This window comes from Actinia tenebrosa, unplaced genomic scaffold (assembly GCF_029948245.1).
Source record: "Actinia tenebrosa isolate PJP-AT-01 unplaced genomic scaffold, QUT_ActTen_1.0 PGA_scaffold4__44_contigs__length_22323623, whole genome shotgun sequence".
Classification (NCBI taxonomy): Eukaryota; Metazoa; Cnidaria; class Anthozoa; order Actiniaria; family Actiniidae; genus Actinia; species Actinia tenebrosa.
The window spans coordinates 13345431-13365216 of record NW_028292581.1 but is presented as its reverse complement, the minus strand read 5'-3'; the positions used below and the strand labels follow the sequence as shown (position 1 = coordinate 13365216).

Below are 19786 nucleotides of genomic sequence, written 5' to 3'. Positions count from 1 at the left end.
ATAGTTCAAATAGTGACCCCATCTTTTTATTGCAGTTTTTTAATGTCCATACTGACATAATTAATGTTCATGCAAAGTTTCAGGACAAAGTTATTGGCAAAATTTCTTTCAAGGGAATTACCTTAAAGTTTACGAATGGTTAGAACAAGTGGCTCGGATAACCACCTATAAATGGCGGTCCCGTCTCTCCACAATTCATCATAATTAACCAATATCGGAGGGACTTGTCGCGGGTCAGAAATTGATCTTTTATTTAGGCAATATTTTTCGGTAGAAACAAACAAACAAACTTTTAATTGCTTTTATAATACTTTATTTCATATTTTGTTTTCAAGAAAACGTTTTACCAAAGACAGTGCTCTCAGATATATTATAAATCTCTGAAGATTATTTTACTCTTTGATTTTGTAGACCATGTTAGCCCCAGTTCCTCCAACACCGACAAAACACTGGTCGGACACACCATGTTTGTCATAGTCTACTTCGGCATCAGAACCACTCCAGCATTCGCCATAGAATTGAATACCGAAGTATTTATACCTGCAGAATGAATAGGGGTCAAGTTAAAAAAGGCAAAACCATTAATTGATTAATTGATCAAAATATGCAATAAAATATATAATTCCAAGAAAAATGCGTTTAGATAAATTCAGATAGATGAGCTATTATTATGCAATTGTAAAACTCGTAGGGCAAAAAAATAATTGCAATAGCTTGAAAGAGCATGTTAAAATTAGAAAATCTGTTAATTTTGAAGAGAGTAAATTTAGAAATCGCGAAGGCCATATAAACTTTTTTTTTTACTAAATTGAAAATACTCGATAAAAGTTCAACCTCGGTTCTTAGGCTGACGGGTCTGGTTGGTAATAAATGGGGCATTTGGAAGAATACTAAATTGGTTTATGCAAATTAGTGATCATTAATTACTGACTTGGTTGTACGATTAACATAGAGTGGTAGTGGTAGTGGTAGTGGTAGTGGTAGTGGTAGTGGTAGTGGTAGTGGTAGTGGTAGTGGTAGTGGTAGTGGTAGTGGTAGTGGTAGTGGTAGTAGTAGTGGTAGTGGTAGTGGTAGTGGTAGTGGTAGTGGTAGTGGTAGTGGTAGTGGTAGTGGTAGTGGTAGTGGTAGTGGTAGTGGTAGTGGTAGTGGTAGTGGTAGTGGTAATATATAACACGGTTTCCGAGTTACGTTTGGGATTAATGCAATTTCGTGCAATTTCAACTCTTTGAAAAACACACGAGTGCAAATTATCCCAAATAGAACAAGAAATCGTGTTATTACTCATAAAAAATATAACATGCATAAAAAATTTACAAAAGAAAGAGACGAAAATATCGAATCGGAGTAAAGGCTACTTATTAGTATTCACGAAAATGTCAGTTTTTCCGCTGATCAAAATATCACGTCAAACTAAACCGCTTTTCTGCCGTATCATCGAATGAGACATCTGTCTTTTATTTAAAAGTTTGGCATAGCCGAAAAGTTACTGACCCTTTTTCCTTGGTCTTTTTAGCACAGACCTCTATCACGCTTTTCTTCAAGTCGTTCCAGTCAATGTCAGGCCTGAGGTTTATCACTAACTCAGGCAGAGGTCGATTCTCGCCACCTCTGTCTTGATAGCAACCAAGGCTTTCATACGCAACTGGAAATATAATAAAAGGTGAGTATTTTGAAAGTGTATTGCTAGCCAAGTACAATAAACCTTTTTATTATGAATTTTCTTTTCAAATTCCAAGCCCCGGCAGGCGTCACGAGTTTGAGGTTTCCACTCTTCATTAGAAAGAACGCACATTTAACGAATATACTTCATAGGTGTTGTAAGAGGGAAAGGAATTGACCTAGCAATAGTTCTTGTTATGTTTGCCAATACCACTAGTACCAATGAAAACCAATGAAAAATTGTAATTGAATATTTGTTAAAAGCGATGTAAATTATGTTAGGATAAATTGTCTTTTCCATTTCTTTTATGTTCCTACCTTTGTCTGGCGAGCTGGGTTCTGTTAAATTAAAAGTAACAGAGAAAGTTAGAGCGGTTTTTAGCGACCAAATCCCTAAGACTGACATACTGGGAAAACATTACCCCGATTACCCAGCCCTCCACCCCCACCTCCGATCCCCTCTAGTCTACCCTCAGTACAAAAAAACTAACTTTGCTTGCATTAAAAAAAAATGACGACTTTTAAAACTCCAGTGGGGACTTCTGAGGTCGTTAAACAAAATCAGAAATTAGAATAACAAAACAAGCAACTCTTGGATTGGAGCCTAAGCCCGCATACATTTACTAAGTAATAACTTAATATGAATAAAAGGGGTTAGGAAGAGATGCTCATCTCCTGAACATTAGGAATTACGAATAACAAAAGCACCTGTTTCACAGTGTTGTCCAGTAAATTGCCCAACACAACTGCACTTGTAACTTCCTGGGGTGTTCGTGCAAATACCTCCATTTTGACAGGGATTCGCCTGGCATTCATTCACATCTATAATAAACGTTGTTTTGGGTTTAACGAAATTGAAGAAATTTATGAAATTCAGATCACTCTACAAAGTCTTTACCATTTTCGCAGTTCTTTCCTTCGAATCCTGATTTACATTGACATCTGTATCCTCCATGGGAATTGACACAAGATGCTCCATTCTTACAGGGGTTGTTTTTACACTCATTCACATCTACAAAAAAGCAATTGAAAAATCTTATTAAAAAATAACATGATAATATTATATTATATATGTGCCGTTTTTTACCATTTTCGCAGTTCTTTCCTTCAAAACCTTCTTTACATCGACATCTGTATCCTCCATGGGAATTGACACAAGCTGCTCCATTCTTACAGGGGTTGTTTTTACACTCATTCACATCTACAAAAAAGCAATTTAAAAATCTTATTAAAAAATAACATGATAATATTATATTATATATGTGCCGTTTTTTACCATTTTCGCAGTTCTTTCCTTCAAAACCTGCTTTACATCGACATCTATATCCTCCATGGGAATTGACACAAGCTGCTCCATTCTTACAGGGGTTGGTTTTACACTCATTTACATCTACAAAAAATAAGAAGAAGGAAACATTTTAAAAGGGAAAACACGCCAAATTTTAAATAACTGTATTTATTATCATTCAAATTACTTTTTCCGTTCTTTTCAATGGCCGAAACAACTGCAATTAACTACCTACAAATAATATTCTGCTCATGCACATTATGATGCAAAGCCGTTTTGCAAATAATACTCTGCTCGTGCGCAGTAAAGATGCATTTTTGAACATGGCTCGCTGCCCTGCATGTGATATGGCATTTTTGATAGACACCAAATACAGCCAAAACACATAAGAAAACGAAACGAAAATCAATTGAATAGAAAAATATTGACCTCGATTATCACAAAATATCGTGAAATGTTAGCGTCTCGCAAGCAATCATATGCCTTTAGCTTTGCCTTTGGCATCGACATATGATTGCTCGCTCACAATAAAAACCAACAAATCATATGATATTTTACTCAATGTCGTCCAATAGCTACTTATAACATCTGTGTTTTATTATACCATTTTCACAGTTCTTTCCTTCAAAACCTTCTTTACATCGACATCTGTATCCTCCATGGGAATTGACACAAGCTGCTCCATTCTTACAGGGGTTGGTTTTACATTCGTCCACGTCTATATTAGGAATTTAAAAGTCAAACATCGACAAAGTAAAACGCAAATATTACAGGATATATTTTTTTGTATTTCATTATTTTCGCAGTTCTTTGCTTCGAAATCTGGTTTACACTGACAAATATATCCTCAATCATTTCTAAATTACGATCTTCAAGACCATTGATTTTTTTGAAATTAATTTGATACCAATCGAAAATTCAACCACACAAATTTAATATTAATATTAACACAAGTAATAGCTTATCTTGCACTTATCATCTAATTTTTGCAAGATGAATATTCGTGGCAAACAAAGTCGTCCTTCCAGTCTCTATCCACATCGGCAAAATAAAAGGTCATCAATTATCCGCATTCAAAAGTCTTACCTTTGTCAGGATAATGATTATAAGCAATCCATTTCTTTCCAGTCGACTGTTCGTGGCAAAGTAAATCATCGTATCCATCATTGTTAAAGTCGGCAACGTAAAGCGTTCCTGTTACTCCACACCAGTTCATGGCACGATGCCAGCTTGTACCGACAAACAAACTTTTCACTAAAAGGAATCAATGAATAATTTTAGCTAGTAATTAGTAAGAAGCAATAAATCTTTAGACATCCTTTTTCAAAACATTATGAACAGTCAATGAATCATACACACCATTTGCATTTGCTGTAGAAATCCACTTGTATCCATCGGTTTTCCTGTGACAAAGCATGTCAGCACGTCTATCGCCATTGAAGTAGCCCAAGAGAAACTCGGCATTGGAACACCAGTTATTACCATGCCAATCGGAAGTCCCTCTAAATTTACCTCCTGCTTGAGCAAGCATTACCCAGCTACGTCCGTTCCGGTCGTGACAGACAAGATCATCTCGCCTATCTCCATTGACATCAGCAATGTGAATGGAGGATCCTGCATGAGTACACCATTTGTTGGCCTTGTGCCAAGAGGTGCCTGCAAATGTTCCTCCTAGTCCAGCGAGTGCCACCCATTTGTTGGACTTGTCGTAACACATGATGTCTGATCGTCCGTCGCCATTGAAATCGCCAATAAACAGATGAGCTCCTTGATGTCCACACCATTTGAAGGCAGGATTATGCCAAGTCGTTCCTGAAAATCTACCATGCACATCGGCTAATGACACCCACTTGTGTCCTTTGCTGTCGTGGCACAGCATGTCGCTCCTCCCATCTCCGTTGAAATCTCCAATATACAGAACTGAGCCTGCATGAGCACACCAACCCATAGCCTTATGCCAGGTTGTACCTGTAAATTGGCCGGCCTTGTTAGCCAAAGCGATCCACTTGTATCCAGTATTGTCATGACACAGCATATCGGCTCTTCCATCGCCGTTGAAATCTCCAAGAAGAAGCCGACTTCCTTTGTGCTTGCACCATCCCATTCCCTTATACCAGTCCGTTTTTATAAAGTAGGCAGGCCCAGGATCTATTAACGTGAAGAAAATCAAATTCTTAATTTGTAAATTGCATTGGAAACCCATTTTCTTTAACCAGTATTTATACGGACACTTATCAAAATTTTCTTTGTATTTCACGCAAACACTTTGACACAATACTCAATAACTAATGATTAAAGATATTCGTTTTAAAACACAAAGTAACTTACGAAGTTGACAGACATTTCCTTTGTAACCGTTTTTGCACTGACATCTATAGCCTGCCGGTTGACGTCTATCGCTGATGCACTGACCTCCATTTTTACATGGATTGGGAGAACACGCCGCTGAATTCCAACAAAAACTCTATCATTCAAAATACTCATGATAATTGCTATAACTCAGGAATTAAACATCGAAACACCAACATTCCGAACTCTTACCTTTGCGAGGATAACGATTGTAAGCAATCCATTTCTTTCCAGTCGACTGTTCGTGACAAAGCAAGTCATCGTTTCCATCATTGTTAAAGTCGGCAACGTAAAGGGTCCCTGTTACTCCACACCAGTTCATGGCACGATGCCAGCTTGTACCGACAAACAAACTTTTCACTAAAAGGAATTAATGAATAATTTTAGCTAGTAATTAGTAAGAAGCAATAAATCTTTAGACATCCTTTTTCAAAACATTATGAACAGTCAATGAATCATACACACCATTTGCATTTGCTGTAGAAATCCACTTGTATCCATCGGTTTTCCTGTGACAAAGCATGTCAGCACGTCTATCGCCATTGAAGTAGCCCAAGAGAAACTCGGCATTGGAACACCAGTTATTACCGTGCCAATCGGAAGTCCCTCTAAATTTACCTCCTGCTTGAGCAAGCATTACCCAGCTACGTCCGTTCCGGTCGTGACAGACAAGATCATCTCGCCTATCTCCATTGACATCAGCAATGTGAATGGAGGATCCTGCATGAGTACACCATTTGTTGGCCTTGTGCCAAGAGGTGCCTGCAAATGTTCCTCCTAGTCCAGCGAGTGCCACCCATTTGTTGGACTTGTCGTAACACATGATGTCTGATCGTCCGTCGCCATTGAAATCGCCAATAAACAGATGAGCTCCTTGATGTCTACACCATTTGAAGGCAGGATTATGCCAAGTCGTTCCTGAAAATCTACCATGCACATCGGCTAATGACACCCACTTGTGTCCTTTGCTGTCGTGGCACAGCATGTCGCTCCTCCCATCTCCGTTGAAATCTCCAATATACAGAACTGAGCCTGCATGAGCACACCAACCCATAGCCTTATGCCAGGTTGTACCTGTAAATTGGCCGGCCTTGTTAGCCAAAGCGATCCACTTGTATCCAGTATTGTCATGACACAGCATATCGGCTCTTCCATCGCCATTAAAGTCTCCAAGAAGAAGCCGACTTCCTTTGTGCTTGCACCATCCCATTCCTTTATACCAGTCCGTTGATTCGAAATAATTTGCTGCTGATTCTGAAGAAACAATATTGAATAACTTGTACAAATTAAAAGAGCATTGAATAATTGCAAAAACATTTTGAATTAGTTTGGCTTCTAGGTGTTCTTATATTCAAGGACCATGAGTGTGAGAGGTCTATTTTTTTCATAAATCTAATAAGCGGTCATAAAAATGGATACAAAAAAATTTGGTTCAAAAAGGTTTTTTTGCGTGGTTTTGGGTTCTTGAATTCATACAACACTGGTAGATCAGACAATCAGAGGTCACTATATTTTATAGGCCATATTCGTAGGTTTATGTTAATATAGTTTACATCGATAGTGCGCGCGCTCTCATTGACTACTACTCTTTACATCGCTTTTGTACTATTTCAACGATAGAGGCATGATTTTTGTTTGACAGCTTATAACAAAATGCTTTTATTAGAATTTGATTAGCTCCAATCCGAGTGAAAAATCAAGAGACTTAAAAAGTTAGACAACTACAAAATTACCGATTTCCGTTTTTCAAGTTTTCAAGTTTTATATAAAGACTTTTAATGAAGAGGACTTTATCGGACATAAAAGACGTCCAAAGCGTGGTGATCGATCCAACTACACTGGATTAAAGGCTTTTGAATTCACCAATTCCGATTGACTTGTAGTCAACGTAAATAATCATACAAAAAATCATAAATTAATGGGAGTTAACAGCGCGCAGTGGCTAAAAATGCGGTAGCTTCTATGATCTCTCGTTGCCTTTTGGTAGCGAAATACAAGACTGTATGTAGTTGTATTTGTAAAATCATTAGTCAGTTTTCATGCTTTTAAATTATATGCTGAAAAATAATTCTTATTTCGTAAAGTGACTCCTCAATAAAGTATCGATTTCTATATAACAAAACACTTAATGTGTGGTCCCTCGGGAAATTATCGATATTCTCGGGAAAATAAAACTAACTATTTTTTCAGGAGACCAGGCATGAAGTGTATAATATTTGTAATTATTATTCTATTTTCGAATATGTGGTAATAAACATTGACGTTTGGTTGATGGAGAAGTTGATTTTTGTGGAGGGATGAAAACCGGAGAATCCCGAGAAAAATATCAAGCAACTCTACTAACATCTAGCTCGGCGGGACTCGAACCCGAGTCGCAATGGACTACTTCGACGATAACGGCGGCCATCTTCGCTTGCCAGGGAGCAAAACAAAACGGTAAAGATGACGGGAAATACATACAGTTTCGTGTGTTTGTTTTAATTCATTAGGTAAAGGTGATCGAATTAAGTGCCGTCGTAATTTTGTATTCTCTTCTTGTGAACTGTTAATATCAATCAACGTAATTGCCCCATAATGCCTTGCAATCCGAGATGGCCTCCGTATCGTCGAAGTAGTCCATTGTAAGAAGAGGGGGCTCTCATAGTTATGCTACTTTTGTTTCCTCGCCTCCATATGCCGCTATACGGCGCAAATTGTTTGGTAAAGTGTCCTTGACACCTTTTCAGCGATGTCAATAGATAATTTAATATTTTCAGTATTTATTTTTATGTTGAATATTTTGAGTGTTTGTTTTCATGCGGATAAAAATTTTGGAGAGTCTAGAGGGAAGGTAAATCTTGTAAAACTACTGGAATGTACAGATGATATTCAAGGTCATATTCTAAAGTACCATCTAAAGTACCATCTTTCACGAGAAAACTTGACAGAGTATCAACTTATCTTGGCCAGGTCAGGAAAATTTTAAGTTAATGACAATGATGTCTTTGGTTGGTAGATCTATCCAAAACATAAATATAGTATTGGGCAGTTCTGGCTTCGAGATAAAAACAAATAAACAAAGAATGGGCTTCCTGTGGTCCACGCGTGACAGCTGAATCTATTTCGCCGGTCAGCGGCTTTCACTACTAGATTACTAGAAAAGAGCAACTACTAGATGAACTCAGGAAAATAACGAGGCAGTTTTTTTAAACTAATATCCTCGATAAAGTTACAAGAATAATGTTTTAGTATGTTACTATATTCAAAGACTTCATTGAGGCAGAAATGAGGACGAAATTGAAGACCAAAAGTGGATACTTCTGGGCCTAAATGTATCAACATGACAGTTGTATCGAACTGCAGATGATTACTCGTTTTCAAAGGCATGTTTATCTGGATTATTTGGATTTTTTTTGGTTGTAGGCAAAATATGAACAAATAATCTTGTGATTTGCTTATCGATTGATATTTGTTCATCGTGCAAATAATTTACAGTTATTTATTTCGAGTGAACTTATCGTTGTATTTTATGACAGTATACAGCATTTTACCCTACAGTTAAGGCATGTTGTGATATCAGTCTTTCGATTCCAATACTGTTTTCTAAAACCGTTTTTTACAATTTGTGTGGTTAAAATGTTTTTAAAATATACTAGACCAGTTTAAACAGTGAATTTATATACATTTAAAGATAAATCGCATTCAAAACTATTTGCACCTTTTTGACGTAACACATTAAATCTCAAAAATACTGAAAGTTTGTCGACCTGTTCACTTCTCAAAACCTGCTGGCCGCAAAATATTATTTTAATTTCTGTAAGAACTACCTTTTATCTCTGCAGTACTCAAATATTATAGTCCTACGAAGTCTAACTTTTGAGTTTTGATTTTTTTCCCTAAGCCATATTTTAGCCAACTGGCCAAAGTCGATTATCAATGGTCGGTAAAATTAAAATATCTAGATATAAATAAGTTCATATTTAACTTTAAGGCCACTCATCTTTGCATAAGATATATATCTACTATAATATGGAAGGATTTAGTGTTGTGATGATTTGTTATGGAATTACGAATTTTTAAACATCGCCCAAATTTCATGAATGAGAAGTAGTCAAAATCACTAATTTGGCCCCCAAGGGGACCCCCCCTGAAACTTTGCAAAAAAGCGCAGAGACACAAAACAAAATGTGTTTTGGAAATAACCTTGGAAGGGCACACTCACACACAAAGTTTGAAAGAAATCTATTTTTTTATCCAAAATGGTTATGTGGTTCTTACAGAGACAGCCTCTTAAGTTATGATGGTGTATGCTTCCAATCATTTGTTAATGACTGTGACGTCAGGTAATAAATGTATTTCAGTGCATTCGTTGTAACTAGTAATAGACTGATCCCGGCTATGCTTGATTGTCCACACAAAAATGGGTAGTTTTCTCAATGGAATATAGAATGTCCGATAAAACAAATTCGAATTTACAAGAGTTTTTTTTTAGTAGATATCATTTTTTTTCTTAATATACTATTAGAATGTATTGACAGACATTTCACCATTTTCCGCAATCGGTGTCATTGTTATTTTGTATATCAAGAACGCATTTTAGCTTGTCCGACGTAGCAACAGTAACTAGGGAGATGAATTTAGTCGTAGCGAAACTAATGAATAAAACTAAAAAAATAAATGCTAATACTCACCAGCAACATTTACACAAGAAAGTGCAATAGTCAGAAGAAAAATTAATAAATTCATTTTGCGCATGCGTGTCTTCTGGAAAAAAAGAAAAAGACATTTTAAAATTAAGCTTTTTACACAATTCACGCCAAGAAACGGTTGCCTTTGATTGATTTTTATCTTACCCTATCTTTCTTTCTTCATTTCTATATCATTCAGTGCCATTTTTTTGCTCTATCTTTTCATTATTTTTTTTCTTTGCTTTCGTATTCGGTCGGTTTTTCTTTGCCTTCCATTTCTGTTCTTTTCTTTGGCTTTCCTTTCAGCCCAGAGGTTGTTTCTGGGTTTGATCTGTGAGTTAACCATGCCCTAAATTCAAATCGGCCCAGGGGTTGTTTCGGGTTTCAATTTGTAAGTTGGCCATGCCGCCGTGACTTAGATCGACCAACCCATGCAAGAATATGTTTCAGGGTTTGGATGTGTGAGTTATAGTAGCCCTGACTTTGATAAATCCAGAGGTTGCTTCAGGGTGTGATCTGTAAGTTAACCATACCCTAAATTCAAATCAACCCAGGGGTTGTTTTGGGGTTCAATTTGTGAGTTAGCCGTGCCTTGACTTAAGATCAACCCATGCCCAAGGTTGTTTCTTGATTCGATCTATGAGTTACAGTAGCCCGGTTCCTTGACTCTTACAGAATGAAAGTCGGGCGTTTGATTTTCTAAAGGAAATCTAATTTCGGTAAAAGTGAGAAAGCAAAAAAAAGCGAAAAAAGTATGCCAAACTCATTTTTACTAATAAAAAAAAGACAGAGAAGAGAGTACACTATAAAATCCCTTTTTACGAACCTTGATTAGCGAAGGAAAATCCGTTGCAGTAGTAGAGCCATTACAGTAGTAACAACTATGAACACTAGCTAATAAACGCTCTTTAAATACCGTTAAAATTAATAATGTCATAATATATTGGGAAAACATTTACAAAAGACCTTTAATTATATATGAGCAATTTAATTAAATATACCTCTGTTTGTTTGTTTGTCGTGCTATTATATAAAATTAGCCAAAAAAAAAAAAAATTGCTTAGTAATAATTATCCCGTGTTATCACTTAGCCGTTCCGATATATTAAAAATTCCGGAAGCCTAGTTTGGTTGCCGAGTACCTGAAAGTAGTAACCGATAACATAATAATAATAGCACCCGGTGGCGTGCGCTGTTAATGCGCCGCCTCTCACCAATGCGGCACGAGTTCGAGTCCTGCCGATCTCGATGTCGTATGTGAGTAGAGTTGTTTGTTGGTTCTCTCCTGTGCTTCGAGGGTTTTCCGGGTTCTCCGGTTTTCCTCCCTCCTCGAAAATCAACTTCTAAATTCTAATTCGATCTCTGGGCTTTCACTTAGTTTGGAGCATAGCTCTGTTGTGATTGTCCCACGCTGTGATACAACAGCGAAAACCTTTGTAGATTTTTTTAAATAGATTTTTGTAGAATAGTAATAGTAATGATTAACAATTATTCACTGTAGGCGAATTGTGAAAATCGCCTCTCGAAGATTCGCGTCTCGTTAAATATTCCCTGATATTCACTTCTCTTTTGGCGGATTTTTTTTTTATTAGTATTTTTAACATTTTTGAATTTGATAGATAACGGAGAAAAGGTTGTGTTTTGTCTCATCGCCATTTTTCAAAATAAAAATGCCTTCACTGCTATATTTATCTGTTGGTGAATATAACAAGATTTATTATATTCACTTGTGTAAAAAAATACTAATATTATCTAGCGAAGAAATAGAAAACGCGCACGCGTGTTGTGTGCAGTCATAAGCACGCGGGGGTTGGCAGAACACGAGAGAAGTGTTAGGAGTGCTTCTGGACGCTTCTCGAGTGTTCTGCCAATCCCCAAGTGCTTTATAACTTCACACAGCACAGCAAGCAAAGTTTTTTTATTTCTTTTATAAAATACAAATTAAAATAACCGTTATTTTAGTTAGGAATGGCGCAACGGAAAGTGCGCATGCGTGCAATGTGTAAACAGGATGACGATAATAGTAATAAATAAGAGGATATTGCAAGCCGCGCAGAGATACGGGTTTTGCCTTCGAGTGTTGACGTGATATCATACGAATGAGCGCAGCGAAGAAACAATATAACTAGTTAACAACCGAAATAAAGTTATAAAGTAGTGTCGCAAGGTAGGTTATCCCTTGAAATAAAGAAATATTGAAATAAGTAAATTAAAATATCGTGATTCGTCAATGTTCGTGCAAGCAATTATTTGCATGACCTTCGGCATTGGCAAATAATTGCTCACTCGCCACCAACAAATCGCAATATTTAGCTCAATAAGAGAACTCACATTGTTAAAAATCTTCTTAAATGACCTCGGAGGGCGACAAAACCTTCATATATCTCTAAGTTTAAATCAAGATAAGTTTATTGACAGCAATTTTTAAAACTCGAACTATATTTTTTATTTTTTTAAATTCTTGTTTAGGCCTCAAGAACGCTGCTTGTGCTCAACCTCGTCCAATAATTGCCAATAATGTTCCTTTCTGTTTAAAACGCCTTGATTCTTAGTTGTAAAGACTCTGGAGGACATCCTTGGACCTGATATCAACCAGATTCGGCAAAATCTATAAAAATATATCAAAAAACTAATAAACATAACAAGCTGTCATTTTTTAAAGTGCTGCTACGACGAAAATCGCTCAAACTTGGATTCAGCTGAAACTTCCTAAAAATACTCTTTAAGGTGGCTGCCTACTTTTGAACGTTCGATTTGAGCCCACGATGTGCGCGCGCTCAAAAACCGCTGAAAAATCTACAAGATTTTATTGAAGAACCATACGCGTTTTGAGCTTCAACAGGGCAAAACCCTCAAATTTTGCACGGGACTCTATATTTTTTAATAGCTCATTCGAAAAAACTCCTAAAAATCTAGGTTATATCAACATTTTAGGAAAAGTTTAAATCAGGAACACGTGAAAAAATAGATTTTTGTAGGGATTTTTGTTCGACTTTATGAGATTTATTAAGAGCACCGAAACTACAAAACATGACAAATCAATGTATCTCTCTGTCTTTTTGTCGAAAATATCCATGTATTATTGTAGAAGGATTGACTAGCCTTCGTTCGTGCAATCATATAGTCTGCAAATAACTATTATCTTATTAATCTTAATTTTTTTCTAAACACTTCCGGAGGCGCAATTTTTACTCCAAAAGCTCGTGCGTAGGCTTCCATTAAATACTGATTATCTCGAAAACGAGCTCGGGACACCCTATTTTTCTTTCCAGATTTGGAATCAGCAATAAATTTCAATTTGGAAAATCGAAGTTTTAAAAAAAGCTTAAATCAATTTCCAAAAGTAGGCAGTCACCTTAAAGGTCCAAAATCACTGTATGAAGTGTTTTCTCGATATTCAGTACGAAAGTATGATATTTTTACGATTATTTTTTGGAGTCTGTGACGTCATACACTCAACATCAAACATTGCTACATATATTTCTTTGTATATAAATCCTTAATTTATTTCTATTCCTATGAAGCCCAAAGGGTGGCTAATGTGCTTATTTCACATTACTTGTGACTATAATTTATATTTTGGGGTGTTTGGGTATTTCTTTCTCCCTTTACTACTGATATTTTGATCATAAACTACAAAGAAATGTATGGAGCGATGTTCGATGTTGAGTGTATGACGTCACAGACTCCAAAAAATAATTGTAAAAATATCATACTTTCGTACTGAATATCAAGAAAACACTTCATACAGTGATTATTGGACCTTTAAAGAGTATTCTTAGGAAGTTTCAGCTGAATCCAAGCTTGAGCGATTTTCGTCGTAGTAGCACTTTAATCAACACTTTATAAATAACGGTCTCGAAACAACACACATTGCTCATAACTAGATAATTAAGCCAAAACCAATCATTTTAAACCAACAATTAAAAAATAATCAATACGAAATTATTTAATATTTACCCAAATTGAAATAACTGATCTTGTTAATTAATAAGTACAATAAAGAAATATTTTTTCCTTCGTGTGTCTTTTTTAGAAATATAGAGCTTTTATAATGTGGGAAGCGAGAGAAACGTGAAGCTCAGCAAAAAATTAATCTTTTACACTTTTCTTGCAAGTAAAAAAATTTTTCTTTATTTAAAATCCCCCCGGAATAGCTCGAGTGTTTCATTTAGATCAGCTGGCTCATTTTTCTCAATTCATGTCGTAGTTTCTTTTCTTCACTATTCAATCCATATATTCAGCCATAACAACACACATTGCTCATAACTAGATAATTACACCAAAACCAATCATTTTAAACCAACAATTAAAAAATGATCAATACGAAATTATCTAATATTTACCCAAATTGAAATTAGTTTTGATCTTGTTAATTAATAAGTACAATAATTCCCTCAACCCCCCCCCCCTCCCCCCACCGAACTGAACTGCTTTTTTAGCTCTTTAGCCTAGTAAAATCCGTAAAATCTTCAGTTGCTTACTTGCCTAAGTATAAAATGGCTACCATTTTCCCTTTCATTTGCTTCAACTTTTCCTCAAATTTTTCGTCACAATGATATTTAAGGAATGGAGTGCAACTCTAGCTTTTTTGAGTGCTTAAGCAACCTCCCGCTTGCATCCATAACTCGATGGATGCACAGCTACTTATGATCCATTGCTTTTATAATATAGTCTAGTAAACAAACAAGAAATAAATACAACACATATTAACTTTAATTGTTTGATCATGCCCTAAATTCTCCTTACGCACCTTGCGTGAATGAAAAGCACAAAGGCGCCAAAAACAGAAAAACAGTCGCTTTGAAAATGGCAGCTTTACACTGAAGACTGTTATGACTAAAATAATGGCAAAAATTTAGCTTACACGTGAATCAAAAATGTTCAAAACTACGGAGAAAGTGATTTTCAATTGTAAGAAGTACATTTCAAATGTTCACATATCTTAGTAAGACTAGTAATGCCAAGAAAATCAATGAAAAACACAGTCCGTTTGTTATTGTTGACGATGTTCAAGTTTGTTATCGTACAGTGAATTAGCAATAGAAAGCGTCTTGCACACGGATCAAAACTAACTGACTGAACTGGATTACTTTTCTCTGGATAATATGCTTTCCGGCTTTCACTCCCATGTAGAGCTTCAGAAAGGACTTCACTGCAGTTGTGAAGCTGCGAAGTAGATGGTTTTGAGTTTAAATGAACAAAGTAATTGCTCATTTCTATGGCCAGAAATTGCCATGATGTGCCGATTTTGTACTCCAGCGTCGGACCATAACTCGAATCGAGTGGTTGGTGTATACTTTAGATAATTTTCGCTAATTTTTCGGTTATTTTCCGTTATCTTTTCTGATAAAAAAAGCTGACGTGAGCGTGCTACCCATGGGCAAATGGTTCACGCTTTTCAACCAATCAGTTCGCGCAGATTTACTTGACTATATTATAAATCATCATAGCTATGGTTTAGCTTTTTAATATTTTGTATATATCATGAGACTTTTTAGATCAATTTTTTGTATTTTATAACTTTACATTTTTCTAATCGTATTCAATTTACCTTCTTATCATATTTTTGTTTATTCATATTTCTTTAATCGTATTATTCCTCCCCACTTTGATGCTCAAAAAATCAAGACCCTCTCCCTTGAAGTACTTATTGAAAAAACAACGGAAAATTTTATGATATATATAAAATACTCTCTTTCAGTTGATATGAAACGTTAATGAAGACATCGATATCAATATTTATAAAGATAAATATATTTTATATACACATTTATGCCTGAGACAACAAAATCGAGTTTAAAATACATTAATAATAAAGAAGTTTTTTTGCTTTCCACGTTCGACAAGTTCTTCGATCCGGATCGTCATAATTCATCAACTGCGAACTCTTGGCTGAAGATCATCAAGTGTTTTTTTTTTTTCCACAGGGGTGTGTCGTCTACTTTCAAATAATGAAACCCCTCCCTACCCCTATCCGGATAGGGACGCATGCGCACGATTCCACTACAATATCACAGAATCAAGGCCTCATAAGTTCAACGGTTACAACATTAAATAAGGGACTGTTCAATAATTTTATTATTATTATTATTATTATTATTATTATTATTTATTTACAACTTAAAGAGTAGCACACTAAGTGTGCTACACGAGATTTTTCTACAACATGATTTATATTTTATGATTTACATCTTTTTGCATCTTATGATGAAAAGTTTACATCATTTTAACATGATTACTAGTATAAATATATTGATATTAGATTACAGCACACACAACAACAAGCACAAAAAATATATATATAAATTTAAATACACGAACAAACATAAGATTTGCCAGTTATTTGATTATATCTAGTGCGAGACATATTTTCCCCCATTTCTTTTTGTGTTTGAAAATAACGTTATTCTCCTTGGCTACCTTACACTCAATTCTTTCATTTTGTCTCAAAACATTTTGTATAAACTTTAAATTAGGAGTTTTCTGGTTCTCTCTTGCTTTATATAAACACATTTTGTATGTTAATATGATATAGTTGATTATCACTGGTATCATCTACACCTAAAATAATATTGGATTTATTACATTCTGGTAAGTGAATATCAAAATCAAAGAGCCAATTCCTTAATTCAAAATAAAAATTCATTGATTCAATGCATTCTACAAAGAGATGATCAATAGTTTCAGGATATAATGAGCAAAAAGAATAGGACGAGTACTCCAAAATTTTAAAACGGTGAAGATCCCGGTTGAGATATAATATATTATTCAAAATCTTGTATTGAAAATATCTCGAGTATGTATCGATTGCTGTGGTATAAATTCTGTTATAAATTTTTTTCCAGTCAAGGGACTGTGCAATAATTATCAGAGGGGGGGGGAGGGGCATCACATAAAATTGATGCTAATATAACTTACCAGAAAAGACCTATCAAAGTTTACCAGAAGGTCTATCACTAAAGAGTTTCCTAGACCTGATGTGGCAGCTGCTTATAAACCGTCTCTTGACTCACTTACTTGGCAGCTCTCATTACATGCAGGAGTTCAGAAGCCTGACAATGAATTAAAGGCCGAGCAAGATAAAATCCTGGACACCTGCGGACCCTTTGGACCATGTTGAGTTCTTAACTGGTGCAGTTGATCATGCTAAGAAAGAGGGTTCTGTTATTTTGTACTTCAACTTCAACTTCAACTTATTTATTTACACTTTTTTTATATACAGTTATATATTTACAGGATATAATATACAAATACATATTTTAATACAAATAAGGGATATTATGTTTTTTAGATAATAAAAGTGTAGGGCGATTAAAGTACCTTATGCTTTCTAGTTAATTGCCCTCCATAGTGGATTAGTTAAGTATATATAGCGTCAAAAAAAAAGGAGGAATTACAAAATATCATAAACACACACACATAACAGGACATAATGTCAGATACTTTTTTTTTTTTTTTTTGGAGTCTTGAGCAAGCTCAAGCTCTGCTCAATGCTACCAGGAAAGGCATTCAGCTATTTGGAAATACCTCAGCATGGTTATCTGTAAACAGACGCCAAGAAGTTTTAATTAAACTGAGCCCTACTTTAACATCTCTATCTAAGGAGGAGTTCCCTGATGCTAATAAGGGCCTGTTTGGGACTGGGTTTGAAGACCGTCTCAAAACTAGTGCAGAAACTACCAAAACCTTGGCCGAAGCAGCAAAAGTGGCCAGCAGCCTTCTCAGAAGAGGCCCCCTCAAGGTCGAGGGGGCATGTCTTATCGTGGCAGGGGATTCCATAAAGGATTTCACACCTACCAAAAAAAAAAAGACCCTACAGACCCAGGGGCAGGGGCAGGGGATTTCAACCAAGAGGAGCTTTTCAAAGCCACCCCCAGCTCCCACAGCAGTAACTTCCAGGCCTCCACATCTCCCTACAGGTATCTTTTATCACCTTATGTTACAAAATATGACTCATATCCCCATAGCAGGGAGGTTAAAGTTTTTCCTGACCCGTCCACACTATGCCGGATAAATTTGAATCCGAATTTTTATTTATTCGGTTAGGCCTACCGTCCACACTGGTCCGGGCGAATCCGGAACAATTCTTCACCGAAAACGATTTTTTCGAATACGGTCTCCAGAGTGGAACAATTTGAAAACGTCGGCTAGCCGTATTAGTGTGGACGGAGAACATTTCGTACCCGAAATTTTTCGAATACGATGACGTCATGGGAACATGGCGGGAAGGCTAAAAATTCACCGCGGGCTCAATTTTTGCTTCGATGCACATGCTCAGATGTGCAATGAAGCTTTTTTGCCGCCTCTGATCGGACTAGTGTGGACGCGAAACATTTTATTCGTTTTCATTTATGGACGGAAAACTTTTTTTTCGGTTTCGGTGTGAAAGTTGCGTATTCCAATTTATCAGGCATAGTGTGGACGGGGCCCGAGGGTCTCAAAGTTTACAAATGGTTAGAACAAGTGGCTTGCATGACCACATATAAATGACGGTCCCGTCTCTCCAAAATTCATCATTATTAACCAATATCGGAGGGACTTGTCGCGGGTCAGAAATTGATCTTTTATTTAGGCAATATATTTCGGTAGAAATAAACAAACAAACGATTAATTGCTTTAATGCTTTATTTCATATATTGTTTTCAAGAAAACGTTTTACCAAAGACAGTGCTCTCAGATAAATTATAAATCTTGGAAGATTATTTTACGCTTTGATTTCGTAGACCATGTTAGCCCCAGTTCCTCCAACACCGAAAAAACACAGGTCGGACACACCATCTTTGTCATAGTCTACTTCGGCATCAGAACCACTCCAGCATTCGCCATAGAATTGAATACCAAAGTATTTATACCTGCAGAATGAATAGGGGTCAAATTAAAAAAGGCAAAACCATTAATTGATTAATTGATCAAAATATGCAATAAAATATATAATTCTAAAAAAATTGCGTTTAGAAAAATTCAGATATATGAGCTATTATTATGCAATTGTAAAACTCGTAGGACAAAAGAATAAATGAAATAGCTAAAAAGAGTATGTTAAAATTAGAAAATCTCTCATTTTTGAAGAGAGTAAATTAAAAAATCGCGAAGGTCATTAACTTTTTGAAGATTTTTTTTTTTTCTTTTACTAAATTGAAAATATCCGATAAAATTTCAACCTCGGTTCTTAGCTTGACAGGTCTGGTTGGTAATAAATGTGGCATTTGGAAGAATGGTGAATTGGTTTATGCAAATTAGTGATCATTAATTAATGTAGTGGCAGTGGCAGTGGCAGTGGCAGTGGCAGTGGCAGTGGCAGTGGCAGTGGCAGTGGCAGTGGCAGTGGCAGTGGCAGTGGCAGTGGCAGTGGCAGTGGCAGTGGCAGTGGCAGTGGCAGTGGCAGTGGCAGTGGCAGTGGCAGTGGCAGTGGCAGTGGCAGTGGCAGTGGCAGTGGCAGTGGCAGTGGCAGTGGCAGTGGCAGTGTATAACACGATTTCCGAGTTCAGTTCGGGATCGATCAGCGAACGAGTGAGAGATCTTCAACACGAGAAGATAAATTGCGTATCTCCAAGCGCCCATGTAATATTCTGTTTATTATATAATTATCAATGAAGTATGTTTTGGCTTTTTCAGGCAATTCTTTCCGCGTATTTTTGAATAGCCATCGCAATGGTGTTATTTTCACACGTGAAAATAATATGTTATTTTCACGTGTGACGATATCAATTTTTCGAAATAGAGAAAAATAGATATTTCATTGGTAATTATATAATAAACCTTTTTAATTTCAATTTTCTTTTCAAATTCCAAGCCCCGGCAGTCGTCACGAGTTTGAGGTT

General features: G+C 36.2%; 1 protein-coding gene across 1 annotated transcript; it reads right to left on the bottom strand.

Moving 5' to 3' along the window:
• Window positions 1–290: 290 nt before the first annotated feature.
• Window positions 291–10839, bottom strand: LOC116290438 (uncharacterized). Its single transcript, XM_089036333.1, has 15 exons — window positions 10790–10839; window positions 9967–10039; window positions 5762–6550; window positions 5489–5656; window positions 5276–5392; window positions 4307–5095; window positions 4034–4201; window positions 3552–3665; window positions 2936–3049; window positions 2747–2860; window positions 2558–2671; window positions 2368–2481; window positions 1978–1998; window positions 1492–1642; window positions 291–540 (listed from the first exon to the last, which is right to left on the bottom strand). Exons 2-15 carry the CDS (start codon window positions 10028–10030, stop codon window positions 393–395), a joined length of 2985 nt encoding a protein of 994 aa, XP_088892459.1. The 5' UTR covers window positions 10031–10039; window positions 10790–10839; the 3' UTR covers window positions 291–392.
• Between the last annotated feature and the right edge of the window lie 8947 nt (window positions 10840–19786).

Coding starts and splice junctions, on each gene's coding strand:
- LOC116290438 (XM_089036333.1), bottom strand. CDS start 10,030: ATGCGCAAAATGAATTTATTAATTTTTCTTCTGACTATTGCACTTTCT. Junction 5,096..5,275: donor AGGAAATGTCTGTCAACTTC/GTAAGTTACTTT, acceptor TCACGTTAATAG/ATCCTGGGCCTGCCTACTTT. Junction 1,643..1,977: donor ACCCAGCTCGCCAGACAAAG/GTAGGAACATAA, acceptor TTATATTTCCAG/TTGCGTATGAAAGCCTTGGT.